General features: G+C 65.9%; 3 protein-coding genes across 4 annotated transcripts; all 3 read right to left on the reverse strand.

Moving 5' to 3' along the window:
* Window positions 1-2,273: 2,273 nt before the first annotated feature.
* C1QTNF5 (C1q and TNF related 5) lies at window positions 2,274-4,848 on the reverse strand. The gene is made up of 3 exons (XM_039722179.1): window positions 4,514-4,848; window positions 3,540-3,759; window positions 2,274-3,061 (listed from the first exon to the last, which is right to left on the reverse strand). The coding sequence occupies exons 1-3, from the start codon at window positions 4,724-4,726 to the stop codon at window positions 2,544-2,546; spliced, it is 951 nt and encodes a 316-aa protein (XP_039578113.1). The 5' UTR covers window positions 4,727-4,848; the 3' UTR covers window positions 2,274-2,543.
* A 1,227-nt stretch (window positions 4,849-6,075) lies between these two features.
* LOC120508499 (membrane frizzled-related protein) lies at window positions 6,076-11,760 on the reverse strand. Its single transcript, XM_039722178.1, has 13 exons — window positions 9,748-11,760; window positions 9,566-9,671; window positions 9,277-9,405; window positions 8,913-9,074; window positions 8,598-8,835; window positions 8,393-8,523; window positions 8,141-8,266; window positions 7,931-8,007; window positions 7,643-7,791; window positions 7,342-7,472; window positions 6,829-6,963; window positions 6,621-6,748; window positions 6,076-6,548 (listed from the first exon to the last, which is right to left on the reverse strand). Exons 1-13 carry the CDS (start codon window positions 9,799-9,801, stop codon window positions 6,324-6,326), a joined length of 1,791 nt encoding a protein of 596 aa, XP_039578112.1. The 5' UTR covers window positions 9,802-11,760; the 3' UTR covers window positions 6,076-6,323.
* Window positions 11,761-12,070: 310 nt separating this feature from the next.
* On the reverse strand, window positions 12,071-26,377 carry USP2 (ubiquitin specific peptidase 2). Of its 2 annotated transcripts, XM_039722175.1 has the most exons (13): window positions 26,173-26,377; window positions 21,640-22,379; window positions 14,964-15,014; window positions 14,614-14,737; window positions 14,256-14,367; window positions 14,066-14,176; window positions 13,851-13,915; window positions 13,659-13,762; window positions 13,117-13,197; window positions 12,932-13,010; window positions 12,719-12,826; window positions 12,399-12,519; window positions 12,071-12,305 (listed from the first exon to the last, which is right to left on the reverse strand). In XM_039722175.1, exons 2-13 carry the CDS (start codon window positions 22,336-22,338, stop codon window positions 12,218-12,220), a joined length of 1,743 nt encoding a protein of 580 aa, XP_039578109.1. In that variant the 5' UTR covers window positions 22,339-22,379; window positions 26,173-26,377; the 3' UTR covers window positions 12,071-12,217. The 2 variants fall into 2 exon arrangements, with proteins under 2 accessions (XP_039578109.1, XP_039578110.1); XM_039722176.1 differs by lacking the exons at window positions 21,640-22,379; window positions 26,173-26,377 and adding an exon at window positions 17,488-18,173.
* Between the last annotated feature and the right edge of the window lie 180 nt (window positions 26,378-26,557).

Raw genomic sequence — 26,557 nt, forward strand, 5'->3', positions numbered from 1 at the left:
GCGGGGATGATCCCAGGGAGGGAGGGAGGGAGCAGGTGAGGATCTGCGGCAGAACCGCGGGGAGCCTTCGGGCTGCTGCCGGCGCCAGCCTGGGCTCTCATTAGCGAGCCAGCACAGGGAGCCTCATCAGCTCCGGAGGGGACACCGCGCTCACCCAGCCTTGCTCGGTTCTGGGGACAGCAGGGCTCCCGGTGGCTCCGTGGGGAGAGGCTCTGCTGCCCCTCTGAGCAGCCCGGGGCAGGGTTTGGTCAGTGCCTCTCACCCCTGCTGCTGGGGATGGACCCGAGGTTGGAGGAGCTGATCTTTCCTCCTCCTGGACACCTCTCCAGGCCATGAGATTCTCCCGAGGACATCCCTGAAGGAGCCAGTGTCTGTTCCCCTGAAATCCAGGCTTGTGGTCCTTCTCTTGCCCATGCCCACGTGAGCAAGGACTGTCCCCTCCCCTGCCATGGCCAGGTTAAAGGTCTCCTTACCAGCTCAGCAGTCCTGAAGGTGTCTGGGAGTGTTCCCTGCACTCTGCAGCGATGGGGCCTCTGAACCTGGGCCATAACCAAACTTTTGGGTGGAGCAGGAGCTGCCCTGCTGCTGCCAGCAGTCACCAGGCCACCCTTCAGCACCGGGGCATTCCCACACTCTGACCCCATAGCCCTGTGCAGCTGTAGGGCCCCAGACATGGCCCAGTTGATCTCTTTAACCTCTGCTGCCTGCTGACCTCCTCAGGTGACCTTGCAGTGCCAAGGACACCAGTGCTGCTCTGCAAAGAGGCGCTGATGTTTATTTTTGTTTCTAAAAACCCACAAAGCAACCACAAAAACCTCGCAAGAAACAACAAAACCACGAAACTGCTGCCTCTGTGAGCTGCACTCAGCACCTGTGGGCTCAGCCTGGCTCTTTTAGAGGCTCCTCTCCTGCCCTGGCTGAGGGATGCTGGCCCCTCCCTAACCTTGGAACCTCTGCCCATGGTTCCAAGCTCTCCTAACTCAGGGAAGCTGGCAGAGCTCATCTAAAGCACCTGGAGCTTACTAGGAACTTGTCAAAGTTTCCTGTGGCTCTCCTTCCTTTTCCTTTTCCTTCTTCCTCATCCTCCCCAGGCAGCAGCAGACACCCTCACAGTCTCACAGGGCTCCCCCTGACCCCAGACAGTGTCCACACAGCCAAGAGCACCCCAAAGGAAGCAGAGCCCAGGAGCTGCCGTGGCTCCCTGTGCTGATCCTGCTCCTCCACGTCGTGACAGGGACCAGGGAACGCTCCCAGCCCCCACACCCCATCCAGAAAATTCCCTTCCCTCCTCCCAGAGCAGCCATCGATCCGCTCTGCTCTGTTTGCCCCCGGAGCAGCTCTGCTTACAGAAGAAGCCATCCCCAACCCAAACAGAGGCTTCCGCTGCAACCCGAGCCGGCGCTGCCCGCGGGGAGGCTGCAGCAGAGCCCAGAGCCCCCCAAGGGGCACCAGGTGTCACCCAGCACCGCCACACGTCCCCACGGGCTGGGGGTGGCCCGGGCAGGCTGCAGTGATGTGCCCATGGTCCTCATTGTGGCAGTGGGGGTTCCTTTGGGGTGGCACCCTGTAGGGTGGCACGCGGTGTCCCCAGGGCTGGTGGCACCCCTGGCGAGCAGGGACACGGGGTTTGCTCATCCCGACGGGCACAGCTGTGCTCCTGGGGGTCCATCCGGCACAGGTGGGGGGCAGTGGGGGATCCAGCTGTGTCTGTCCAGCTGTGTTCGGGGTTCCTGGGCTGGGGAATGCTGCAAAATCCCGCTGGCACGGCCAGGAGAGGAGCCGGTCCCAGCTGGCACCCCACAGCCCGGCAGGGCAGCCTCCCAAGCCCATGAAGGGCTTCGGCCGCTGGCCAAGAGCCCCCTCCCCGGCCGGTCCCTTCAGGGACCCATTTTGGGCAAGGAATGAGGAAGCTCTTCATTCCCCCGCTAAAAATAGCGACCTTTCCCAGCGGCGGGTCGCCGCTTTCACAGCGGGGCGGGGGGCTCGGCCGGCCCCGGACCGCGGCTCCGCTCCCCCCGGGGCGGCCCTGGCAGCCTGGGGACCCTCCCATCCTGCGGGGCTCGGTCCTCGGGGGTGCTCCCGAGCCTCGGGGAGGCGCCGGGGGCGGCCGCAGCGCCGCGCTCACGGCTCAAGGACGCCGATGCCACCATCTAGCGGCTCTCGCTGGCCCTGCGGGGACATCCCGACGCGGTGGCCCCGGCCCGGAACCCCCAGGCAGCCCCCTCGGCCCTCGGGGGTCCCGCGGGGGCACGCAGGCAGGCGGCACACGCGGAGCTGAGCAGCCCTTTATTGAGGGGAGGGATGGGGCAGGACCCTCTGGACGGGCTCCTGGCCACTCAGCCCGGCTTGCCCTGCCCTGGGGGTGCCCGAAACAACAGCGAGCTCTGCCCCAGGGGGGCTCCGTCCCCCCGCGATGGCACAGGGAGGGTTTCTGTGCCCCGGGCAGGGCGGGGGTCGCGCTGCCCCGGCTCCCACCGCGCTGGGGGCTGGGAAGGGGCTGGGAAGGGGCACCTGCCCGGCCCCACCCGCAGCGCAGGGCTGGCTCAGGCGAACACGGCGGAGTTTTGCCAGTAGGAGTAGACGAGGAAGCCGGTGAAGGTGCTGTCCGTCTTGACGCTGGCGTAGAAGCCGATGTAGTCGCCCACCCCTACCTGCACCCACACCTCATCCTCGGGCTCCAGGCGCACCAGGGTGCCCCCGGAGAGCGAGGTGGGCTTGGGCCAGTTGCCGTAGTACTGGAAGAAGGAGGCGATGGAGCCGCCGTTCTTCATGATGTCGAACTGCAGGCTGGTGCGGTACACGGTGGCGTGCACGGCGAAGTAGTACAGGCCGGGCACCTCGCAGGTGAACTTGCCCGTGGCCGGGTCGTAGTGGCCCTGCTCGTTGATGAGCACCACGTCGAAGAGGATGGGCTGGTCGGCCAGGGGAGGGCTGCGCGACTCGGAGCGCTTGGCGCTGAAGGCGGAGCGCGGAGCCACGGCGCACTCGCCCTGAGCGCCCTTGTGGCCGGGCAGCCCGTCCGCGCCGGGGCTGCCCGCCTCCCCGCGGGGCCCGGGCACTCCTGGGGGACAGGGTCACCGCTGAGTCACCAACACAGCTCGTCCACCCCTCCTGCCCAGCCCAAATTCCCTGCCGGAGCCGGGCACTGCGTGGGGAAGCAGCAGGAGTGGGGAGGGATGGATGTGTAATTCAACAAATCTTTGGAGAAACCCTCACAGGCCAGGGGAGAGCCCAGCCCAGGAGCCAGGGCAGGGATTGTACAATTCCTGGTGGTGCCTCCTAAAGCAGGGCTGGAAGAGCGAGGTGGCATTTGGGATGGGGACAAACGCAGCTTCACCAGCTACTGCTTTCTACAGGACACAGGGGCACCACAGGCAGGGCCAAAGGGTGGTGGTGGCATGGGAGGGGCGCTTCTGCAGGCTTCATTCTCCGTTTGGCAATTTGTGCCAGCCTGCAGGACTCACCCCCTGGCATGGGGTGCTCCCCACGGGCTGGGAATGGCAAATCCCCCTCCCCAGCTGGCATCTCCCCTTTCTTACCAGGAGGGCCCATCTCGCCCTTCTCCCCTGGCATCCCCACGGCTCCATCCCGGCCATCTCGCCCGTCTCTGCCTGGCAAACCCTGGCCCCCGTGCAGGCCCGGGGTGCCCGGGATGCCCGGCTGCCCTGAGCACAGCCCGGGGATCTTGTTGTCTTCGATCTGCAAGGACCTGGTGACGAGCCCGAGGAGGAAGAGGAGGAAGAGCTGCTTCATCTTCTCCTGGAGAGGGGGCAGAGAAGGATCACAGCTCTGGGCACCACAGTGGAGAGGGCTGGAAGCGCCTGACAGGGAGTGTGGGGGGTCAGCAGGGGACACTCCCGCCTTGTTTTCCCTTTACCTTTTGGGCTGCTCCCATCAGCGAGGCCCCGGTGCTGCCTGCACCTGCCACAGCATCCCGGTGGCCCGTGTGCCACCAGAGCACCCTGCAGCCCCGGGACAGCTCGGGACGTGTGCGGGGCCAGGGGCTGTGCCAGTGGCTCGGTGTGTGGGGCTGGGGGCTCTTTGGGGTGGGCACTGCCCCGCCGTGCCCAGCTACGGGGGAAACGGGCAGGGGGATTTCGGGCTGGGGGTGGTGGGCGTGCCTGGGGTGGGGTTGTTGCCCCTGGGGGGCTGCGTGGTGGGGCGGCAGCTCGGGGAGCTGCGGGGCTGTGTCGTGGCCCTGCCCTTGGCAGCATCCCGGCTGCCGGCGGCTCCGCTCCACCCCCGGCCGGCCGCAGCATCCCCGGCGGCTGCCGGGACCACCCCCCTGCCCGCGCTGCCCCCAGCCCTTCCCGCAGCAGCACGGCGAGGGCTGAGCCCCGGGGCCAGCGCTGGCCCCCTCCCCGTGGCCTCGAGCCAGAGGAGCTGCTCTCTTCCCCCTTCCACGACGGCGACAAAGAGGAAAAGGAGGAGAAAAGCGTCTCTCCTCCGCCCAGGCGCCGGAGCCAGGAGGGCAGGGAGTCCCAGCTGCCCCCGGCTGGGTGTCCCCACTCACTGTGATCCCGTGCTCCTGTCGGGGGCCTCGCTGCTCGCCGCTGTGCAAGGGCTGAGGCTCTTCCTGGCCACTTGGCTCTGACGAAGGCCCTAAGAGAGGCAGCCTCTCCCCCCCCTCCTCCTCCCCACGTCTCTCCTCCCAAACTCCAAAGGAAATCAAGGGCTTTGGGAGCCAAAAGCTACAAGACAAGGGGAAAAAGAAAAATAATCCCATGATGTCGGAAGTGCTGTAAGCAGGGGGAAGGGAGAGGGCTGCAAAGAGCCCGGCCGAGGGAGAGGAGGCACAGGCTGGGAACCTCCTCAGCTGGACAGGGCTGGGCAGGGGGTGGAGGGGAGGAAAACAGGGAGAACAGGCAGCACAGGGAAAGGAAACAAGATAAAGGGTGAAGAGGGGAGGAACCCAGCAAGGCAGAGAGAGATGGGGTGGCAGAAAGAAGAGGGAGCTCTCAGGGTGTGCGGGTGCCCTGACTGGCAGCAGGGCAGAGCTGAGGATGGCAGAACACACGCTGCCTGGCAGTGCCAGCCCTGGGAGCACGCAGGATCCATCTGGGCGGTCCCAGCACGCTGGGCTGAGCGTGCAGGGCAGGTGGAAGGGCAGGCAGAGCAGCGCTGTGCCCGTGCCAGGAGGCAGGGCTGGCCCCGGGGACGCGGAGCACGCGGCGAGGCTTTCGAGGCGCTCCCAGCCCGCCTTAAACTCGTTCCAGCACCAAGTGCATCCAAGGGACACGGTCACACGCTGGCCAGAGGGGCGGGCCTGCGGCCGGGGATGTCCCTGTGCCCGGCAGCAGCTGGGACATGCAGGGAGAGAAGGAGCTGGGTGGGCTCAAACCCGCCGGGCTGGGTGGCAGTGCTGGGTACGGGGGCAGAGCGGTGCTGGCACCAGTGAGTCCTGACCCCAGTGACCCCAGCCAGGCTGGGGATTTCTCCACATGCTCAGGGCAGTGGGAAACACGGTGGCACTGCTGGCTCTCTCCTCTCCGTGCCACAGCCTGCAGTGGAGCTGGGGACATTGCCAAATGTGCCTTGCAGACCTGGATGCCCATGGCCGGGCTGGGTGCTGGCAGGGAGCCACCTCTCTCCTCTCGAAGGTGTGAAGGGACTGTTGTTTTTGGCCAGCTGGACACTGGTTTGTGGCCATGGGTGTTGCCAGGCCTGTGGCTATGAGGGTGGCCTTCAGCCAGCACAGCCAGCTCAGCCAGCAGGGCTGCTTCCACTCTTGGTGGTGCAGGATCCCTTCCCTACACCACGGGGCCACCAATTGGAGCCCCTGTGAGACCCATCCATCTCCCCGGGACCCTGCAAGCCCCAAGCCCAGTGAGAGCACAGGCAGCTGCCCACTGTCCCCTGCAGTCTTCCCTGTGCCCCTCCATCCCTGCCCAGCTCCCTGCCCCATCCCTGTCTTCCCTCCCTCCACCCATTCCTCAGTTTCCCTGGGATCTGGCAGCACCCCCACACAGACCCCAGATGAGTCAGCTTTGGGTCTGTCAGCTGCTCACGCTGTTTATTCTGCTGGGTTTGGGGCTGTGGCACACGGGCAGGCCTGGGCTCCTGTCCCTGCAGCCTGGCCCACCTCTGCCCAGCCCTGCTCCCTTTGGGGAGCATTAACCCTTTCCCTGTGGGATATGTCACCTGCTCTCTAGGGAAATGGAGCTGTGGGCAAGCCCGTGGCATCCAGGCACCACGGCAAGCACTGGGCACAGGGGCAGCTGAGGGGGCACCCCAACAGCTGGGCATCCACAACAGCAAAAGCACAGGAGGGACGTTTGGGGTGGGGAGGGTGCTTCAGCCCCTGCTGCCCTCCTCTGGCCGGCTCAGGGCTGGAAGCACTCCACGGGGTCGCTGGAGTCGGGCAGGATGTTGCAGTTGATGGGCCAGAGGATGCCCAGCAGGCCGAGGGACTGGCGGCAGCGCTGCTCGGCCGCCAGGCACACGGCGCGGCAGGGCTGCAGCACGCCGCCGTCCGGGGTGCACTTGGGCACGAAGAGGCTGCAGATGAGCAGGCGGAGGTGCTGGTAGCACGGCAGCTCCATCAGCGTCTGGGGACAGCGGGGACAGCGCGGTGAGCGCGGCGTGGCAGGGCGAGGGCAGCCCCGCGGGGGCCGGCTCACCTGGTAGTCCTGCAGCACCTCGGCGGCTCCCTGCTGGTCCGGGATGGCCAGCCAGATGTTGGGGAAGGAGGTGGCGTTGTAGCCCAGCCCCAGGCACATCTCCACCTCCACGGGCTCGCAGACAGACCCTGCCACAGGGAGAAGGGTTGTGCCAGCGGCAGCGCTGCCGGTGCGTGCCCGGGGGGCACCCAGGGGTGGTGGCACTCACCGAAGGCCGGGTAGGACACCCCGGTGCAGTTCAGCTCGTCGGTGCCGTCGGGGCAGTCGTGCCAGCCGTCACACACGGACTCCAGCGCCCGGCACTCGCCGTTCCCACAGGAAAACTCGGCGGGGCTGCAGGTCTCTGGGAGGGGAGAGGGCAGGGCTCGGCTGGGGGGCAGCGTGGTCCCATGCTGACCACCCCTGTCTTGCTCACTGGCCAGGGGATCTGGCAGATCCAGCTTAGGGAATCCCAAATTCCCTGGTTTTTTTGGAGGAGCCCTCAGGTCATGGATCAGGCCTCTGTGCAGGTGAGCCCGTCCGAGTCCCACCCCCAGGGCTGTAAGGTTTTAGGGTAAACCAGGTGAGAAGGGGCCCCGGGGCCTTTTTCTCCAAGCAGGGCCAGCTTTGGAACAAGAGCTGCTTCTCCCAGGTTTTTATCCAGCTTGGCCTTGAAGCCCCCCAAGGATGGAGGTGGCACCACCCACCCCGGGGCAGCCTGTGCCCCCGCTTGGCTACCTACTCTCTGTGGCATTGCGGGCTTGGTAGGTGGCAAAGAACCCCTCATCTGCAACCCCCTCGTCTGCCACGAAGAGGACGGTCATGACGTGCCGTGAGGAGGTCAGGGGGGGTGGCAGCTGGTGGCCACAAAACCTGCCGAGACCAGGGGACAAGAGATGGCGTCAGGGGGCTGACCAGCACCTCCCCAAACCCTGCCTTCTGGTGGCTCCTCCCCACCAGCCGGCCCCGTGCCTCAGTTTCCCCGGGTGAGGCACGGCTCCTGTGTCTCCGGGGTGGCACAGCAGGCCCGGGGTGTCGGGTACCTGCCCATGAGGCTGGCGGTGCCCGTGCCCGCGCTGTCGTGCACCTCCACGAAGTCGAAGCTGCATTCCTCGTGCGACTCCAGGCTGAAGTTGTGGAAGTGCAGGTCGATGACGTGGCCCAGGGGCACCGAGATCTGCCAGAGGCACAGCTGCGGGGCGGGGTGGGGGGCAGCCGGCGACACCCGTGAAGCTGGGCAGGGGCACCCCCAGCTCTCCCCGGGGCCGGGGTTGCCTTCCTCCCCTCCCACCCTCACCCTCCCCGTGCTCCCACAGCGCCCCTTCTCTCACCTGCTGGTGCGGGTATGGCTGCGGGTGGTTCGGGGTGGAGAAGTGTCCCTCCAAGGCGGTCAGCGAGCCCCCACATTCTGGAGGGGGACACACACACAAACACACAGAGACAGAGATTTACCCCTGCCCCTCTCCCTTCCCTCCATCTCCCCGCTCATCCCCGGTGCCGGGGGGGGCTGGGGGCTGCGGGTGGGGGTCTCTCCCGCCCACCTCTGTGTCTCAGGCTGCAGTTGGCCTCGTCGCTCCTGTCCGCGCAGTCCTGGAAGCCGTCGCACACGAAGCCCAGCTGCAGGCACAGCCCGCGGTCGCACAGGTGCTCGTCCCAGGAGCAGCTCTCTGCACGCAGCCACACACCCGGGATGGAGCGGGGGTTCCGCGGGGCACCCTGCCCTCCCCGCCGGCTGTCCCCGCTCGCTGCCAGCCGGGAGGGACCCTGGCAGTGCCCGGGCTGGGGGCACTCACTCTCGGCGGGGCTCACGGCGCGGTAGCGGGCGCTGAAGCCCGGGGCGCCCACGCTGCTGTCGGACACGAAGGTGACCCGCAGGCGGTTCGAGTCCGTGTTGAAGGTCGGCGGGGGCACGTTGCCACAAAACCTGGGGGCACAGCAAGCGCTGGCACCGCTCGCTGCCCCCGCGCTGCCACGCTCCCCAGGTGCGAGGAGCCCTACCTGGTCGGGCTGCCCCGAGCCGGGGCAGTGCCAGCGGTGCCCGGCTCTTCGTAGAGCTCCAGGCGGTCGAAGAGGCAGGAGGCCGTGCCCTCCACGCTGAACGCCTCCATCCTCAGCTGGATGGCCAGGCCGGCGCTCACCTCGATGCGCCAGATGCAGAGGGCGTTGGGGGGGTAGGGGCCGGGGAAGTTGGGGGAGCTGAAGGAGCCCTCGGGGCCCCGCAGGGTCCCTCCGCAGGCTGAACGAGGCAACAGCGTGGGCATGAGCTGGAGCAGGGCACCCCCATCCCGAAACGCTGCCCCGCTCGGGACTCACCCGGCGCTGCGGTGCGGGCCGCGGGCAGCCCGCTCGCCGTTGGGGTGGCGGCTGTTTTGGGGGCCGGGGGGTCCCTTCGGATGGCTGCTGTGGCCGTGGTGGCAGTGCCGCGGGCGGGCAGCGCCGTGCCCGGGGCGCCGGGGGGGTGCGGGGACGTCAGCTCTGTGCCCAGGGAAGAGCAGGGATCGCTCAGCCCCGGCGGGGAGGGAAGGGGCTCGGGGAGCCCACCCAGCCCTGTGCTCCTTACCCACAGGGGATCCCACACTGCGGAACCCCGGGGTGTGCCCGGGGTGCCCCCCTCCCACCGTGAGCCGGTTCTGGGTGCCCCACCCCGGCCACAGCCGCCCCCGGGCTCGGCACTCACGGTGGATGACGATGCCGAGCAGGAGGGCGATGAGGAAGAGCAGGATGGCGCTCATCAGGGCCACGCAGAGCCAGGTGAACCTGCAGTCGGCGCGGTGCCTCCAGCCCACCTGTGCCCACAGCTGCTGGCCTGGAGGCGAGGGCAGCGGGCAGGGCGCTGCTAAATCATTCCCCCACCTCCCTGCCCTGGCTGGGCAGTCCCCGCGGTGCCGATGTGTCCCCAGGCAGCCCCAGCACCCCTCTCCCGCACCCCACGGGCAGGGGGTGTGTACAAACCCCCAGGCTGGTACCGAGGCCGTCCCGGCGCGCTGCGGGGCCGGTCCCATCCTTGTCTGGCGGATGCTCCGGCGCCGCCCGGGGCTCCTCGCCCTCAAAAACGGGGTTGCAGAACTCGGTCTGTGGGACAGCGAGCGCGGGTGGCACCCTGGGGACCCGCGGGGACCATCAGCAGCGCCCACACGCCCAGCCCTACCTTGCTGCCGTCCAGAGCCTCGGGGCAAAGCGTGATTTCGGTGAAGTCTTTCATGGCAGCGGGAGGTTCCCGGCGCAGCCTGGCTAAAACCCTGCCCGGTGCCCTGTGCCCACCACCCACTCCTCCCCAGCTGCCCCCATGGGCCCCGGGGCGCCGTGGGGACCCCTGTTCCCGCTCCGGGGACGGGGTGGTGGCAGTGCCAGCCCTACACGTGGCAGCCCAGCGCCGGAGCCCACCCGAGGGCCATGCCCACCCCGCCGGGAGTGCGGGGAGCAGCCCCAGTCCCCTCGGCAGGCCCCTTCCCCCTCGCCCCGTTAATCCAGCTCAGCTGAGGATGCCGAGGTCAGGCTCTGGCACGGAGAAACAGCGTCTTAAAGGGGAACGAGTGCTCGCAGCCATCCCGCTGGGAGCCCACCCCCCAGGCACCCTGCTGCGGGGGTCCCCACGATGCTCCTTGGTTTTCCAGCAGGCTCCTCGCCGCTCAGGGCAGCGCTGAAGGGGCCGTGCTGGGGACTCCGGGCTGAGCGTGTCCCCCCTGCCCTCGCTGGGTGCCTGGGCCCTGCCACCCGCATTCCTGCTGCCCCTTAATGCCCGTCTCCTTCCCTAAGCAGGGCAGAAAGGGGCCATTGTTCAGGGGTTTTGAGGGAAGAGTGTGGGCACCGGGGAGCCCCGTGGGGCTGGAAATGCTCCTTCTGCCACCTGCAGCCACATCTCCCTTGCTCCAGGCGAGCCCGGAGCGCTCCTGGTCCATGGGTGCCCCTGGGGCTCCCCCGGTGGCAGCTCCCCACCCTCTGCCAGCCCCCCCAGAGACAAATCACACGCACCCGACGCCCTGTTCAAGCTCAGATTTATTCCTGCACGAGTCTCCCTTGTATGAGACGCTTCCCACCCGTCTTGCTTACACAGTAAACAAGCCACCTGCCAAGCAGCATCGCTGCCCCAGCCCAGCTCCTGCCCCCCTTTCCCATCCTGCCCCCCCGAGCCCCGCTGGGATGCCCCAGGCTGGGCAGGATGCTGGTGCCAGCGCTCAGCCCGTGCCCGCGGGGCAGCGAGGGCGAAGCCGGCCGGCTGTGGGTTGGATGGAGCTGCCTCCAGGGCTGGGATGGTGCCCGTGTCTCCTCCCGCTGCGCCTCCGGCAAGGCAGGACGGGGAGGAGAATAAATTAAAGGCTAAAAAGGCCACTGGCATTTGCTAGCTGGAGGACAGAGCAGCAGGGCGGGTCCCCGGGCACCCAGGAGGGCTCCTGATCACAGGGAGGAAAAAGCCCCGATTGCAGATGGTCCCGGAAAGCCACCGTCCTCCCCCCCTCTCGGTGTGACCCCTGCTCCCCTAAATGGTTTAAGGCACCGTCGTATGAGGAGGCAGGTAAAAACCTACCCGGAGCAGCCCCGGCACGAGTCCCTGGAGAGGCAGGAAGCAGCGGGGGGCTCCAGGCTGAAGCCAAGTCCATTATAAATACATAGAAATTCCACAAAAGGTTTTCCTCCCTCCTGTCCGTGAGTCTGGGCTCAGGCTGCTTTGAGGAGTGTGTGTGGGGCAGCTGCAGGGGATGTGCTGCCTGAGGCCACCGGAGGGCTGGAGTCCTTTGCCAGGAGGTTTGGAAGTGCTGGGAGGAGATCGGGAGCAGTTCACGGATCCTCTGGGACGGCCAAGCAGATACAGGAGTGGCAAGAGGTCAGGAGGGATGTGTGAGGCTCTCCTGGGTGCTGTCCCAGGGGAGGAGAGGTCCTGCTCGAGTCAATGGGACAGGTGGCCCCATTCCTGTAGAGTCCCTTGCTCAGGATTTTTATTACACACCAAAAAAAAAAAAAAGAAAAAAAAGAAAAAAAGGAGAAAAAAAGAAAATAAAAGGAAAAAAAGGGGGAAAAAAGGAAAAAAAGAGGGAAAAAATAAAAAAGGGGGAAAAAAAAGAGAAAAAAATAAGAAACTAAAACCCCGAGGTAAAAACCAAATGCCAGCCATCAGAAGGTGCCTGAGCTGCCTGAGCCCTGTCCTGTCATGAGTCCCTCCTCAGTTCAGAGCTGGGATGTCCCTGCCCGGGNCTTTCCCAGAATTTTTTTTTAACCCAAAAAAAAAAAAAAAAAAAAAAGAAAAAAGAAAAAAAAGAGAAAAAAAAAAGAAAATAAAAGGAAAAAAGGGGGGAAAAAGGAAAAAAGAGGGAAAAAGATAAAAAAGGGGGGAAAAAAAGAGAAAAAAAAAAGAAACTAAAACCCCGAGGTAAAAACCAAATGCCAGCCATCAGAAGGTGCCTGAGCTGCCTGAGCCCTGTCCTGTCATGAGTCCCTCCTCAGTTCAGAGCTGGGATGTCCCTGCCCGGGCTCTGCTCCTGGCTGTCCCCAGCCTCCCTCTGCAGCCACCTCGGGGGTGTCTCCTCTTCGCCTCCCCTTGCTCCGGGGGGGCTGAACGCCCGAACTCTGGCACAGCCGGCTCTGAGGGGTGGCCCAGGGCTTCCCCAGGGAGGCAGGGCTGGCTACATGCGGGAGGACGGGCTGGCCAGCTCGTAGAAGAGCAGGTAGGCATCGCTGCTGCGCACGTGGCTCGAGGACATCGGCGTGACGCTGCGGAGAGGGGAAGGGGACAGCTGTGAGCAGCAGGGAGGGGATGCCCTGAGCAGGGCGTCGCTGCTGGCTTGTCCCCCCCGCCAGGCTCACCGGGAGTCGTTGAAGGTGTGCCACTCGCTGGACACGGGGCTCTTGCAGTAGGCTGTGTAGTGTCCCCCCATGGTGGTGCCCGAGTGGTTGGAGACGGCGTAGAGGTTGTAAACGGCGTGGTCTGTGGGGAGCCGGGGTGCTGCTCAGCCCTGCTGCCCCAAAAAGCGCCAGCACAGAGCCCCCCACCATGCCAGCAGCTCCAGGGGATTCCGTGCCTCCCACCCCTCACACTTCTGCCCCCCACCAGCTGGGACACGAGGAGCCCGGGGGTCCCCAGGAGCTCCGGGCTGGGGTCAGACCAGGCAGGGTTTGGGACTCACTGCAGCTCTGCGAGGCGAATTCCCGCAGGTCCAGGTCCTTCAGCGGGAAGTTGACGAAGGTGGTGAGTTTGCTGCTTCGTATCCTGGCCTCGGAGAAGCGCTTCAGGTCTGGGGGGTCACGTCAAGGGGCCAAAGGGACAGAGGGGAGCCTGCAATAACCCATCTCCACCCCCCACAACAGCCCCTGTCCCCATCCCTCTGCCCGAAGGATACGAAGCACCAGGATCTTGGGGAACTTCTGGATGCTGAATTTTTTGGTGCACCTTGTCCTGGCTTTGCAGCGACAACACGTCTGTGGGAGAAAACAGCACAAGCAGGAGGGTGAGGGCACTGCCCACAGTCCTGGCAACACAAGCACGGAGGGGAAGGGGCCCAGCCTGCCCCAGGGAGCCCCGTACCGGTTTCTCGTCCCCATCCAGCACGTCCTCTTTGGTGAAGAGCCGGAGGCAATCCATGAGCGTCACCTCCCCGTAGCTTTTCTGTGGGGGTACAGTGATGGTTAGGGACAGGCAGCGTGGGACAGGGGGTGTGGGACAGGGATCGCTGGGGCTCCCTCACTGTCAGGGATCTGGGCATGCCCTGTCCTCCTTCTTTCTTCTCCCTGGCATCCATGTTCAGGATGATGTTGGCATGTGTGGATTGGTTCATGGTGAAGGTACACTTGCCAACAAGGTTGAAAAGTATTGGAAATAGAAGGTAAATATCTTATATGTGGTTTTTACTATAAAAGTGACCCCATGGGCGGGAGAGAGTGCCTTGGCTGTCTTGCTGATCAGACCTCGGCTGGACAGACAGAAAAACTTTGTAGATAAGGAACAATAAACTCAACTGAAGACCGAAAAGCAAGAGTCCAGACTCCTTTTTCAAAGCACGGCCTGCCCAGAACCACCTTTTCCCGTGTTGGGGCAGAGACAAGTGACAGCCGACCCCGGCACCTCACCTTGGGGATGGGCAGGGACAGGTCCCAGAAGGGGTCGAAGGCCGTGGAGCAGTAGCCACACTCGCTGCAGGTCAGAGAGCTCTTCAGCTGCCCAACGAAGAGGTCTGGTGGGGTGGGACAGAGCAGGGTGAGAGCCCTGGTCCCCTCCTCGCCCCCAGCCCAGCCGTGCCCTCCCTTCCCAGCCCTGCTCACCGCTGATGCGGCTGTCCTCCCTCTCCTGGTACCTCCTCCACATCTGCCGGCTCTTCTCGTCGTCACTGCAAGGGTGGGGACACAGCAGGCACTGAGCATGGCCCGGGGGACACCAGCCCCGCCGCCCAGCCCAGAGGGAGCTGTGAGGTCACTGTCCCCGGGCTGGCCTTGCGGGCAGTGCACTCTTCTGGGGCCTGTGAGGTGCCAGCACTTACGGGAGGTGATCCAGGGTGTCGGTGCTGGCCCGGGGCCGCACCAGCACGCGGTTCACCTCGCTGTGCAGCCCGTCCAGCAGGAACCGCAGGAACTCCTGTGCATCCTGCTGGCTGCAAGACACGGGGCACGGCCGGTGAGAGGCGGCAGGGGCTCAGCTCCCCCCGCCACCCTGCAGCCACCCCCCCTTACTTGTAGCCGACGAAGCGTGGGGCGTATCTCTGGATCTGCGTCTTGAACTCGGAGGGGCTCACGCTCTCGTTGGGGGATGAGGTCCAGAGCAGCTGAATCAGCTTTGCAAACTCTGCAGGCAGAGAGGCAGGTCAGCAGAGCAGGTGGCACGGCCATGCCCCCGTGGGGACAGCTCAGGGCCACACTCCGGGGTCTCACGGCTGGGCAGCCCAAGGAGGAGCACGGAGCTCTGGGCGGGGGTCCCGCGGGATGTGGGGCGTCGCAGGGATGTGCTGCAGGAACTGCTGCAGGAACTGCTGCAGGAATTGCTGCAGGAATTGCTGCAGGAGCTCACCCGAGGGCCGGGCTGGGCAGTTACCTGAGATGAGCGCCGTGCGCATGCGGCTGTTGTTGTTGAGGTCCCGCAGGTACTGGTTCTGCAGGCAGTAATCCCGCAGCTCCTTGGTGTTGCTCAGGCACTGCAGGATGGAGTTCATGAAGCACTGGGGGAGGCACAAGAGAAAACCATGGCAACGGGAAGCACAGGGAGGCAGGCCGTGGCAGGGGGACACCTGGGCTGGGCACAGGACAGGGGAAGCTTCTCCCCAGGCAGCGCCGTGGGGAGAGGGGTGCAGGGAGCTGCCAGGGTGGGGAGTTGGGGGGCAAGGTGAAGGGACAGGGCTCCCCCTGCCCCACAGATGTGAGCCACAGGGCTGGGGACACACTCACCGTGTTGCCGAGGTTCCGCAGGCCGGTCAGCCCCTGCACGGCCTTGGAGCTCTGCAGAGAGAGGGAACAGTGCTGGGAGGGTGGCGGGCTGGCCATGCCTGTGGGCAGCCCAGCGAGGCCATGGTGCCACAGTCCTGGCCCTGGAGCAGACGCTCAGGTGCAAGGAGAGGCCCCATCCTGCTGTGACATCATGGGCAGAGCCAGCACCGAGCAGCTCTCTGGGCAAGGGCCTGGTGACAAAGCATGGCTGGCCTGCCCTGTCCTGCTGGCCCAGGACTGTGCACAGGGCTCAAAGTTCTCCCTGCCTGGCAACGCTTTTGCCCCATGCCCTGGATTGCAGGTCAGGGCACTGCCTCCCCTGGGGACACCGGGGCATGGCAGTGCCCTGTGCCTGCTGCGTGCTGCAGGAGGAGCACAGTGCCCTGTCACTGCCTGCCTGCCTCGTGCCGGGTGTCCATCCCCGCCAGGACACCCTGCACAAGCGCAGCCCAGGCTTTGGCACAGCTGTCTGGCAGGATAAAGTCCACCTGGGAAAGTGCAAGCCCAGCCCTGGGACAGCCGAACCGGGGAACAGGGCTGTGTGCCCAGTGGTGCCTTCCCAGCCCTGCCTGTGCTGCACCTGTGCCATGGGGTGGCAATTCCAGGTGCTCCAGGTGCTCCCTGAGCTGGGAAAGCAAAGATGGGCATGGACAGCTGGATGCTGAGGCTGGGAACCATCATCACTCTTTGCTGGAGAGCACAGAGGGGTTTAGGGGTGCCAGCACCCCTCTCCCAGCATGCAGGACAGGATGCTGGTGGGGGGCACCGGGGGGAGCCCAGGGGTCCTGCTGCCAGCCCTGCACTGGGGAGCAGCAGGAGGAGCCTCCCCGAGCAGGGTGGGGGTCTGACAGGGCCTGCAGGGGCAGACTGCTGGTGGTGCTTCCCCGGATGCCCAGGATTTAAGGATCCTCAGGCAAACACCCCAGCTGCCCACCTGAGCCTTGAGGAGGAGGAGAGGAGGCGAGAGGAGGGGAGGGGGCCCAGCAGCTCCGAAATAGCAGCAGCTGGTGTGTGTGTGGGAGGTGCTGAGCACCCAGCCCTGACAGCAGCCCAAAATAACCCAGATCCAGTTACACGTGCTCCTTAGCGACGGCGCAGGCATCACCCACCAGGGCAGGGACCAGCACCAGCGGGGACCTGGCCGCCCTGCGTGGGCACACGTGGCCCTGCCGGACTGCCCGGCTGCCCTCTGTGCCATCGGGTGCCCCCACAGTGCCCAGAGCACAGGGGTGTCCCCAGATGGGGCTGCCCATGGCTGTCAGTGCCAGGGGGTTGCTGTCCAAAAGTGCCAGGTGCCTTCTTGGGCCGGGGGCAGGCTCGGTTGGGCACAGGGTGCCAGCAGGATGTGACAGGTCAGTGCCACGCCACGGCTGGAGGAGCTAGCCTGGCTCCTGAGCAGATGGCAGTGGGAGAGGTGAGCCTGTGTCCCAACAGCCTACATCCATCCCTCGGAGGATCTGAGCCCCAAGGCTCTGCTCGTGTCCCCACAACCACCCCAGGGAAGGTCACGGTGCCAGGGGCGAGCAGCACCCCCCAGGAGCTGCCCCAGTGTGCCCCGGCCATGCCCACCAGGACGTGCTTGTCCAGTTGCCCTGGCTGGACAGCCAGGAGGGACCGGCCAGTCCTGCCCGTGTGGGTTCAAACCTCCCCACAGATCCTGCCTTCCGCCACAGCCAGCTCCCAGGCTGTCCTCCCAGAGCCTGGAACAAGCCCAGGGGAGGGCAGGGGTGAGGAGGGGGTGTCAGGTGCTCCCCTAGCGTGGCACAAGCCCTGTGTGCACCGAGGTGTTATTTCCCCCTCTGGATTCCCCTCCCCTGGGTGACTCAACTCCAGCTAATCCCCCTCTCCCGTACAGGGCTTTATCTAGGACACGACATGCTCAGAGGCGCTGAAGGAGAGCTGGCTCACGCGGCGCGGCTGGGGACTCCCCGAGGCTGCACCGCAGGACGGGGACAAGGCACAGGCGATGGGGACAGGGGACAAGATCCTGACCGTCCTGCCCCATGCAGCTCCACACGCCAGGAGCCTGTTGGGGCAGCGGGAGAACCAGAGCAGCCAGACTTACATAAGTGCTCAGACCTTGCCCTCCTTGCCCCTTGCTCTGCCATCCCTGCGGGTGAGATCTGTCCCGGCGCTGTGGCTCTGGGGACAGCCGAGTTCACTCCCATGGCACTGCCAAGGGGCTCAGCGTGGCCAGCAGACCCTTCCTTGTGGTGGGACACGAGGACCCGGCCAAGGTCACCGCAAGGGCAGGGCTGGCAGGGGAACCCAGGTGTCCTGACACGTGCAGTTCACCTGCTCCCTGCCATCCTGTGGGACACCGGGACACGCCGTCCCCACGGGCAGCAGGGAGGGCACCCACCCCCAGGCACCCCATCCTCGGCCACGGGGGATGGCACAGGGCACTCCACGCTCCCCAGGTGGGCAGGGGGTGCCCCCTTCTCTGCCCCCCAGCCGGGGGGTGGGCGCTGCGGGCATCTCGTACCTTGGTCTTGTTGAGGACGAGCCCGACGAAGGTGGAAACCAGCAGGGACCCTGGCATGGAGGTGCGGGGCCGCAGCTCCTTGTGAAGGTCGGGCAGCGCGGGGGGCTCCTCGGGCAGCGTCACCGTGTAGGAGTCCCTCATGGTGGCCCCGGCGGGCACCGCAGCGCGGCGGGGAGCAGGGGGACACCGGCCGGGCTGCCCTCACCCGGGGCCGGCTGCAGCCGGGGGCGCGGGGTCCGGCGCGGAGCCCCCCGTGCTGGGCGAGCGGGGCCGGAGCCGGTGCCGGCTGCGGGGCTGACGGCACCTGAGCGCCTCTGACATCAAATGGGTGGAGAGGCGGCGGCCGGGCTCGGTGACGGCTCGGTGACGGCTCGGTGACGGCCAGCCCCCGCGCACCGCGTGGTACAGCGCGCCCGGAGCCAGGGGGGCCCGCGAGGGGCGGCTCTGCCCCGGGGACACGCTCCGGAACGGGGCGGTGACATCGCCCCGGCTCCGGGGGGCTGCGGGGGACAGCGGTGCCCCCTCGGCATCGCTCTCAGCGCTCCCGTACCCCGACACCGGCACCGTGCGCGCACCGCGGGGGCAACGGGGATTTGGGGAGAGGCGGCAGATGGAGGAGCGCCTGCCCCCCCCAGTGCTCCCCCCTGCTCGCAGCTCGGCGTGCCCAGGGCTGGTGGCACCGGCAGTCCGGCCCCGGGCACGCTGTGCTCCGGGCAGGCACTGGGCAGGGAGTGGGGCTCCCCACCTGGGGGTCGCTCGCCAAAATTGCCTTGGTAAAAGTGGGATAATCCCACAGCGTGCGGGTGCAGGGGGTGCCTGTACCCAGAGAGGGGCTGCGGGCTGCCAGACAGGGTTGTGGGGCTCCTGGGCATGTGCCTTTCCTGCAGTGCCAATGCCAGGTTCCCAGGCAGTGACATTTTGGGGGAACCCCTCTCTTTGGGGGATGCATTAGCACTGAGCTCAGAGGACATTTCAGTGCCTTGCGCTGGGGAAAAACTCCCCGCAATTCCTGTGTGGAGCAAAGACCCCACCTGGTGTCTCCCCTCGGTAAACTGAGGCACGGCACGGGCAGGGCTCCAGCTCTTCTCCTGCAGCAAGGGCAGATGCGGGGACTGGCAGGGAGCCCGGGTGTCCTGCGTCCTCGTCCTGCGTCTCCCGCTGCTTCACCCCTCTGACCGCGGCAGGACGAGCGCCGGAGCCCTGCGCCTGCTCTGCGTGCCCAGGTGTTTCTCTGCCTGCTCAGGGAAATTTCCATGGGCAGCCAGGGCAGGGAGTGCGGCTGGGCTGCTCTGACAGAGCCACAGCCTCCAACCTCACCGAGAGGGCTCTAAGCAGAGCCTCCTTTGCTCCTCTGCAGCCCCCAAAACACCCCCATCCACAGAGGGGCTGCTGAATCCTGCTGGCTGCAGATGCAGCCTCTCTGTCAAGCAGAGCTCGGCACAGCCAGCGGAGGGGCTGGCTGGGGACGGAGGGAGGGGAGGGAGGAAGGGAGGCAGGACTATTTTTGGCACCAGCAAAAATATCTGAGGAGGCATCTTGCAGCGTTATTCATCTGCAGGGCTCTTTTGCATCACAACGGGAGGGCTGTCGTAACGGCGGCCTGCGCGTGCTCACACGTGTGTACATGTACACACCCCGCGCTGTGTACGGCGTACACACACGGGGACACGGTGTGCACACCGGGGCACACGCCCTACTGCCCTGCCTGGGTGCCCTGCCATGCCCAGGGACACAGCCCGGGCCTCCGGGCTGTGGCACAGCTCCCTAAAATCCAGGGCTCCTGCCAGCGTGGGTGGCACCGTGGGGGCAGGATGGGCACAGCCAGCCCCGAGCTGTGCAGGGAGCTGGGGCAGCTCTCCCCGTGGGGATGCACCGTGCTGGCCCAGCCGGTTCCATGGCGAGAGGGCAGATCAGCCACATCCCGTGTTGAACCTCGTGCCCCGGTGACATGGAGCGCCCCGGGCCAAGCACCAAATTCCCCTCCAGCCAGAGAGCAGCACGCAGGCTCTGAGGGCGAGAGAAGGGGACACCCGGTGGGATGGCATCACCCCGAGCAGGTCCCTGCCCTCAGCTGGCCCCTCTGCAGCAGTGACCTTCTGCCGCGGGCAGAGGTTGCCACGGGCCCGGTTGGCACCGTGGCAGCAGGCAGGGCCAGCCAGCCCTGGCTGCGGGCCAGGGACGTCAGCTGCTCAGGATGGGACTGCGGAGAGCTGCCGGCGGTTTGGTGGGTGGCCCTGGCCTTCTGACCCTATGTACACCCGGGGTGGTTAATGGGCCGGCACAGCTCCAGTCCTGCCCCTCAGCAGACTGCCCTTCCCGGGAGCCAGCACGGCCCTGCAGCTCCACAGGCACAGCCCCCCGCTGAAATCGCACCTTCACACACCTCCCTTTGCCGACAGGGTAAACTGAGGCACGAAGTGATGGTGAGGGTAGGGACACACGGAGACACCCTCACTCCTGGCTGCAAACCCCTCTGGATGGCGCAGAGGCAGGAGGCGGCGGTGGAAAAAGGGATGGGAGGAGGCGTGGGGCCAGCCCCGCCGTGGCCTGGCTGCGTCAGGAGCGGGTGCTGCTGACACTGCCCTCGGGGCTGGGCAATGGGGCAGAACGGATGGCAGCTCCGGGGCTGCAGCCTGCGCTTGTTTCCGGCACCTGGCACGGCTGCAGGCACCCAGCTCTGGTTTATGATCGGGACATTTGCTTCCCAGCTTGGGAAAGGGAGGGAATAAACCACAGCAGTGGAAAATAGCAGGTGTGCCCATCAAAGAACCGAGGAAACCTAAGCCAGTGTCACTGACCCGGCCTGCCCTGGCATGGCTGTCCGTCCCAGCGCCCTCTGCCACCTTTGCCACACATCAGCCTGGGCTGTGTTCACCTGCAGACTGTGGGTTGGGACTTGCACTGCTGTCCCACAGGCACCCCATGGGAGCAGGCTGGCACCCCACACAGCAGTGTGTGGGCACGTGGGGTGGGGAGCCTGCAGTGGCAGTGTCAGCTTTAGTGACAGCCAGTGGCTGCAGCAGCTGCTGGATCCCCCCTTGGTGCCCCCCAGCAGGGCCTGGTGTGGGAGGGGGAGGCAGGAATTCCCTTCCACTGCCCTGACTCCCCAGCCCGCTCCCTCACCCCAGGATTGGGGGCCAGGCATGAGGCAGGTGGGCACAAGGGGCTCCACACCACGGCAGGGCACTGCTGAATGTGGTTCTGTGGGGGAAGGCACTGGGGAAGGGGCACAGGGAGGGATGTGGGGGCACTGGCTTCAAATGGAAAAATTGCTGCGGGATTCTTTTCTGCTTCCCTGTGAGCAGGACAGGACTTCTTGTGGTTCGGCGGGTGGCAGTGGGACAGAGACGCAGGAACACAAAGGGCAGGTCAGACCACGGGGGAATGGAGGGTGACTGGAAAGACAGCGGGAGACAATGCAGGCACAGCCTGGCCAGATCTTGGAAGGAAACCTGAGTGGAAAATTACCAGGCTGCTCCCCTGCACGGGCTGCGTGTGCCATGCCTGCTCCCGGCCTGGGCTGGGGCTCTGGGGACGCTGCAGCACCGACAGGGACGTGGGGCACCGAGCACCTGTCAACACATGTGGTGCTGCCCAGAGCAGCACTGCCATGGGGAACCCCCTGCTGCCGCACAGGCTGGGGCACAGGGCCCCAAACTGGCAGCAGTGCATGGTGCCAGGGAACCGGCATCGCTGGGCACCGAGTCACTGTGGCAGAGCCAGCACCAGCCAAACCAGCTGTGCCAGCAGGATGAGTGCCCAGCCTGCTCATGTCACCTTCCCTATCGGGGATGAGGCAGCAGGAAATCCTCGTCAGCCCCACATGGGGCCAGAGCTATCACCTGCTGTCACATGCACGCGGAAAGCGCAGCGGGCACAACCCTGGGCACAGGCTGATCCTCCTCCTTGGGGAGCGTGCCCTGCGAGCACAGCCCCTCAGAGGACACCCTCCCACCCGCACACGGCTGCCTCAGCAGCTCCAGCAGGGACTGCTGCGCCAGCAAGGGCATCGCAGAGGGTCACACGCAGAAACCGAGGCACGCAGCAGCACACTCAGGTTCCCAGGCCGAGCACGGGTGCCTCGGGCTCCTCAGCTCACCCACATCCCCCCCAGCACAGCTGTGTCCCCCACCCCCAGGCAGCCCCACATACCGTGGGGTCCTGGCAGGACACGTCGCAGGGCTCATCGCTCCTCTCGCAGGGCTGGCTGCCACAGCGGGTGCCCGACGGTGGCAGCGTGGCCTGAGAGGGGCTCAGGTGGCCGGTGGAGAGGCTGCCGTGGTGGCTTTTCCTCCCGTAGCTGTCCAGGTAGCCACGGACATAGTCGGAGTGAGTGGCAGCCTGGTAGAGACCCTGCAGGTTGCCGAGCTCCGGCCGGGCGCGGGCGCTGGGCAGGTAGGCGCTGTCGGAGGTGTGCAGCCCCGAGAACTCCCGCGCCAGGTCCGAGTGGCTGATGGATTTGTGGCGGCTGAGGGGCGCTGCGGAGGGCAGGTAGCCCGTGGGGCTGCCGGGGCTGCCGGTGAAGGAGTAGCAGGCGCCTCCGCTGAGCCCGGCGCCGGGCGGCCGCGGCTGCGTGCGGAGGTACGAGGGGCTCAGGCGGATGCTGGGGTCGGGGTACAGGCGGCCGCTGTCATAGCCGCTGGTGGGGGACAGCCCCCCAGCGTGGTGGTAGCGGGGGGAGGGCAGGTAGCTGGCTTTGAAGCCGATTTTGTCGCTGTCCGCGTAGGCGGTGGACAGGGTGGATCCATAGGAGCTGTAGGAGCTGTAGCCGCTGGGCACTTTGCTGTAGGTGCTCTCGGCGTAGCGGGACGAGTCCACGTATCGCTTCAGGGTGGAGGAGAGCTGGGACATGCTGCAGGCTGGGGCTCAGCAGGCTGTCCTGGAGGCATCGGCTGCAAGGGAAGAGCCCAGGGATCAGTTCCACAGGCCCTGCTCAGCACCGCAGGGCACCCAGCAGCTCCCACACAGCAGCTCCTGCCTCCCCTGGAGATCCTGGGAGACAGAGGGGATCCAGGGGCTGTTGGTGACAGTGTGGCCATGGCTCCTGCCACCTGCCAGCCTTCCTGGAGAGCCTGGAACAGCAGGACCCCGCTGGCACTGCCACCCCCATGCCCCCACGCACCACAAACCACAGAAGGGAGCCCATGGACACAGCCAGACACACCCAACATCCCCATAGACACCAAGGAACTGCAGCAGTCACCTCTGCCCCAGCCCTGGCATCCCTGCCACACCATCCCATGGCTGTCCCACTCTTGGGGCTAGAGACACATCCCCAGTGTCTCCTCCAGGTGGGAGGCAGTGGCCTGGTCACAGGATGATGCTCAGGCCCAGCTCTGGCTGGGACAGGCAGTGGGATGGGCTGATCCAGCCAGCCCAGCACCTTCCCCTGGTTACTCACAGGGAGTGCTGGGGCTTGGCAAAGGGCTGGCATTTCAGTGAGAGGGAAGCTGAGGCAAGGCCAGCATCTGAGCAGCTTTCCCATCTCCCTGCCGTGGCTGTGCCCTGTGTGCCCCCACCAGTCACTCAAGCCAAGTGTCCTCCTGGTGAGGTGGCAGCCGTGCCCCTGCCAGCTGGGCAGAGCCAGCACACAGGATGATGGGACAGGCAGTGGGATGGGCCGATCCAGCCAGCCCAGCACCTTCCCCTGGTTACTCACAGGGAGTGCTGGGGCTTGGCAAAGGGCTGGCATTTCAGTGAGAGGGAAGCTGAGGCAAGGCCAGCATCTGAGCAGCTTTCCCATCTCCCTGCCGTGGCTGTGCCCTGTGTGCCCCCACCAGTCACTCAAGCCAAGTGTCCTCCTGGTGAGGTGGCAGCCGTGCCCCTGCCAGCTGGGCAGAGCCAGCACTCGGTCCCCACAGAGAGCTGGTGACTCCCACACAGGGCAGGACACAGAGACAGGGACAGAGGCTCCTAGAGCACACACAGAGCCAGCCCGGAGCAGGGACAGGGCAGTGTGGCAGTCCCCAAACACAGGCTGTCAGGAGTTGAGGGAAGTTTGCCCTCAGCACCCGGCTGGCAGGCTGATGGCTGGATCCCTACCTGTGGGTGGCACTGGGGCAGGCAGGACCCAGCCGAGCTCCTCTGCCCTGGCGCTGCCGGTGCTCAGCTCCCGGGGTGACTGGTGTCCCTTCCCTGGCAGGACAGTGGCTCATGTGGCTCGGAGAGTCTCCAGTCACCCGGGAGATGACCCTGATTCAAAGGCTTTTCCCAGCCCAGCCGGGGCGGGCTCTGGCCCTGCTCCAAGCCAGGAGGTGCCGGAGTCTGTGCCTGGCCCGTCCCTCGCAGCACCGAGGGTGCACCCGGGCTTGGGGACGGGCGCTGGACGCGACACGAGGAGCCACCGCGGGTCACTGCCAGCCTGGCCCTGGGGGACACAGCCTCCTGCTCAGAGCCCCGTGGAAACGCCCCGGGAATGCTTCTAGGAGGGGGTGGTGAGAGAGAGCAGCAGCCCCCGTGGGCTCCTGGCGGGCAGCCTGGCTTTGCAGCCAGCCGGCTGCATCCCGGGAGCTGCTTCAACTGCCCGGGGAGCAGCCACCCCACCGCGGAGAGGGAAATATTTACGAGCAGCAGCGAGGTGGAGCGCACAGACCTGTTTGGGGACGGAGGCTGAAGGGTGAATAATCTGCTCCCGGGCAAGGGCGCCACGAAACACCCGGCTCGGCTCTTCCCAGCCCCTCACCGGGAGCGGGGCTCTGCCGGTCGGGATTTGACATGGACAGTGGGGAATTTCGCTCACAGGGAGTGGGACCCCAGCCAAGAGACTGGCACTCGAGTGCCAGGATGGAAGTGACGGAGCCCCTGGGCTCCCCGGGAGCACATGCCTGGCTGCGTGCCCTGCTGGGGCACGGAGCAGCCTGGCACAGCGGCTGCCCCTGCTCCCCATCCTCCTCGCCAGCAGAGATGATCTTGGCTTGGGACGGTGCCAGGACAGCCCCACGCCATCATCCCCTGCCAGGTGCCCACGCTCTCTCCTGGCACCAGCAGCATCAGGAGAGCACCAGTTTGGGAAGAGGAGGGCAGCAGCAGCTCCTGGCAGCAGGACAGGTCTGCACAGGGCAGCACCTGCCCCGGGGATGCGGAGCAGCCGATGGAGGGATGCAGGGTCAGGAGCGGCACCGGCCCCAGACACGGGAGCTATCCCTTCCTTGGGAGGAGAGGCCTTACCATGGAGCAATGTCACATCTGCCAGCCTTGCCTGTGCTTCCAAGTCCCCATGTCACAGCCGAGCGGACCCCAGGGCGGCGGGAGAGCGGAGCGTGCCAGGAGCCCGAGGAGCTGAGGGGGTGTGAGAAAACCCCGGTTCCTCCCAGCGCTTCCTGGGCTGCCTGGCCCCTCCCTACCCGTCATTGTGCTGAGCTTTCCTGCTGCCTGGCAAAGCCCTGCGGCCGGCACGGCTGACTCAGGCCTCCTGCACCCTCATCATCCTCCCGGGGTGTCAGGGGAAGCTGAGGCACAGGAATGTCCGGTCTGCGCTCACGGGGACAGGCAGGAGCGGTGCCACCACATGGGACAGGGACACCACGGGCTGCTCGGGGCGCTGGGCAGTGCTGCCCTGGCCTTCCCTGGGAATCTCAGCTCAAAGCGAGGAGGCAAAACCTTCACTCTGGAGGCAGAGAAGAAGAGCCCTGCACTGTCCCCAGTTGCTGTCCTGCCCGTGCCCAGTGGCAGGTGTCCCCTCCGTCCTGCCTGTGCCTGGTGGCAGCTGTCCCCCTCGGCGGCCACGGAGCCCCAGAGCGGGCTCAGCTCAGCTTACACAGCGCTGGCTCCATCCAAGGTGTCACAGCACAGCTGCTTCTCGCTTACGCAGGCTTGGAGCAGTGTCCCCTGTCCCCTGAGACACAATGTCCCAGCCTGGAGGTTACGTGGGAGCTCCCAGGACTCTGCTGTGGTGGAGGCAGAGAGGGGACCCTGTGTGAGGCACTTTGCACGCTTCAGGGTACAAGTGCTTTGGGGTTGAGGGGCTCTGTGTCCAGCTGAGTGGGGTGGGACACCCTCTTGCCCATTCCCCAAGGGAAACAAGGCACAGAATCCTTCAGGTATCCATTTCCCTCTAGGAAGGGTGACCCCAAGCAGCCCTGGGGGGAATGTGCCACAAATCATTCGCTCCCTGGAAGGGACTGGAGTGACCCTTGTTGACAGATGGGGACTGCAGTGCCTCTGTCACAGCCCAGCTCCTGCGTTGCCCCCAACCACTCCCACCCCCCAAAGCGACAGGCCTTGCCCAAGGTGACTCACCCAGCTAGGGCCAGCCTGGCCAGGGCCCTTCCCCTGCCAGCCCTGGGCCTGAGAACCCCCCACGCTCACCCCACATGGCCACAGTCACTGCCCTGGCCCCGCTCTGTGCTGCCGACACATCCCCACCCTGCTGCAGAACCTGCTCCCCACCGGGCAGCAAAACCCAAACCCACCGGGGACCCTGGCATAAGACCCAGGGCATGAGATACTGCTTTGAGGTCTGTGGGTGGCAAAAAAAGAAGGGACCCTCGGGCAGGTGGCTCTGCCCACACCGGGGGACCAGGAGGGTGCCAGGGAGGGCTCAAAGCCAGGATTTTGTGTGTGAACTCAGAACCTTCTCCCTGGAGAGAAACCTCACCCCGTGGTTTATCCAGCTGAAGGAAGAGGGGGACAGTTTTGTCTGTCTCCGTGTCCCCCTCCCGGGGCGGTGTCCCCACCTGCACTCACCTGCATGTGGCGCGGGTGGCCGATGGCTGCTCAGGGTGACCAGCCAGGCATTTGGTGATGCCCTCGGGGCTGATCCTGCCTCCTTGGGGAGCTTCCCCCCGCACCGGAGATGGGCGATGCGGAGATGGGCAGCAGCCGAGCCCTTCTCAGGGGACAGGACACCCCCGGCTCAGCCCCTCCACCCGGGGAGGGAGCGCAGTGGCCGGAGGGGGCCGAGCCCGAGGGCTGTGGGGCCACGTAAAAACACCACCGCAGAAATTCAGGGCTCAGGTTACCAGCCAGATAAATATAGTGTCTTTATCTGACCTCACAGGGCGCTGAAATGCTCCTCTCGCATTCCAGCTTGGGGAGGCTTAAAGGGGACGCGAACCCGGGGGGGCTGGTG

This window comes from Passer montanus, unplaced genomic scaffold, assembly GCF_014805655.1.
Source record: "Passer montanus isolate IOZ18808 unplaced genomic scaffold, ASM1480565v1 scaffold47, whole genome shotgun sequence".
Taxonomy (NCBI): Eukaryota; Metazoa; Chordata; class Aves; order Passeriformes; family Passeridae; genus Passer; species Passer montanus.

Excerpts from the sequence above, each read along its gene's own strand:
- C1QTNF5 (XM_039722179.1), bottom strand. The coding sequence starts at position 4,726 with ATGGGATTATTTTTCTTTTTCCCCTTGTCTTGTAGCTTTTGGCTCCCA. Across the intron at positions 3,760-4,513 it reads GACAGGAGCACGGGATCACA|GAGAAGATGAAGCAGCTCTT; the intron begins GTGAGTGGGGAC and ends CCCCCTCTCCAG. Across the intron at positions 3,062-3,539 it reads GGGCGAGATGGGCCCTCCTG|GAGTGCCCGGGCCCCGCGGG; the intron begins GTAAGAAAGGGG and ends CCTGTCCCCCAG.
- LOC120508499 (XM_039722178.1), bottom strand. The coding sequence starts at position 9,801 with ATGAAAGACTTCACCGAAATCACGCTTTGCCCCGAGGCTCTGGACGGC. Across the intron at positions 9,672-9,747 it reads AGGCTCTGGACGGCAGCAAG|ACCGAGTTCTGCAACCCCGT; the intron begins GTAGGGCTGGGC and ends GCTGTCCCACAG. Across the intron at positions 8,267-8,392 it reads CGCCGTGAGCCCCGCCGAGA|AGAGCTGCTCCTGGGACGAG; the intron begins GTGAGTGCCCCC and ends GGCTGCGTGCAG.
- USP2 (XM_039722175.1), bottom strand. The coding sequence starts at position 22,338 with ATGTCCCAGCTCTCCTCCACCCTGAAGCGATACGTGGACTCGTCCCGC. Across the intron at positions 13,916-14,065 it reads GACACCCTGGATCACCTCCC|TGACGACGAGAAGAGCCGGC; the intron begins GTAAGTGCTGGC and ends CCACCCTTGCAG. Across the intron at positions 13,763-13,850 it reads GGAGGACAGCCGCATCAGCG|ACCTCTTCGTTGGGCAGCTG; the intron begins GTGAGCAGGGCT and ends CCACCCCACCAG.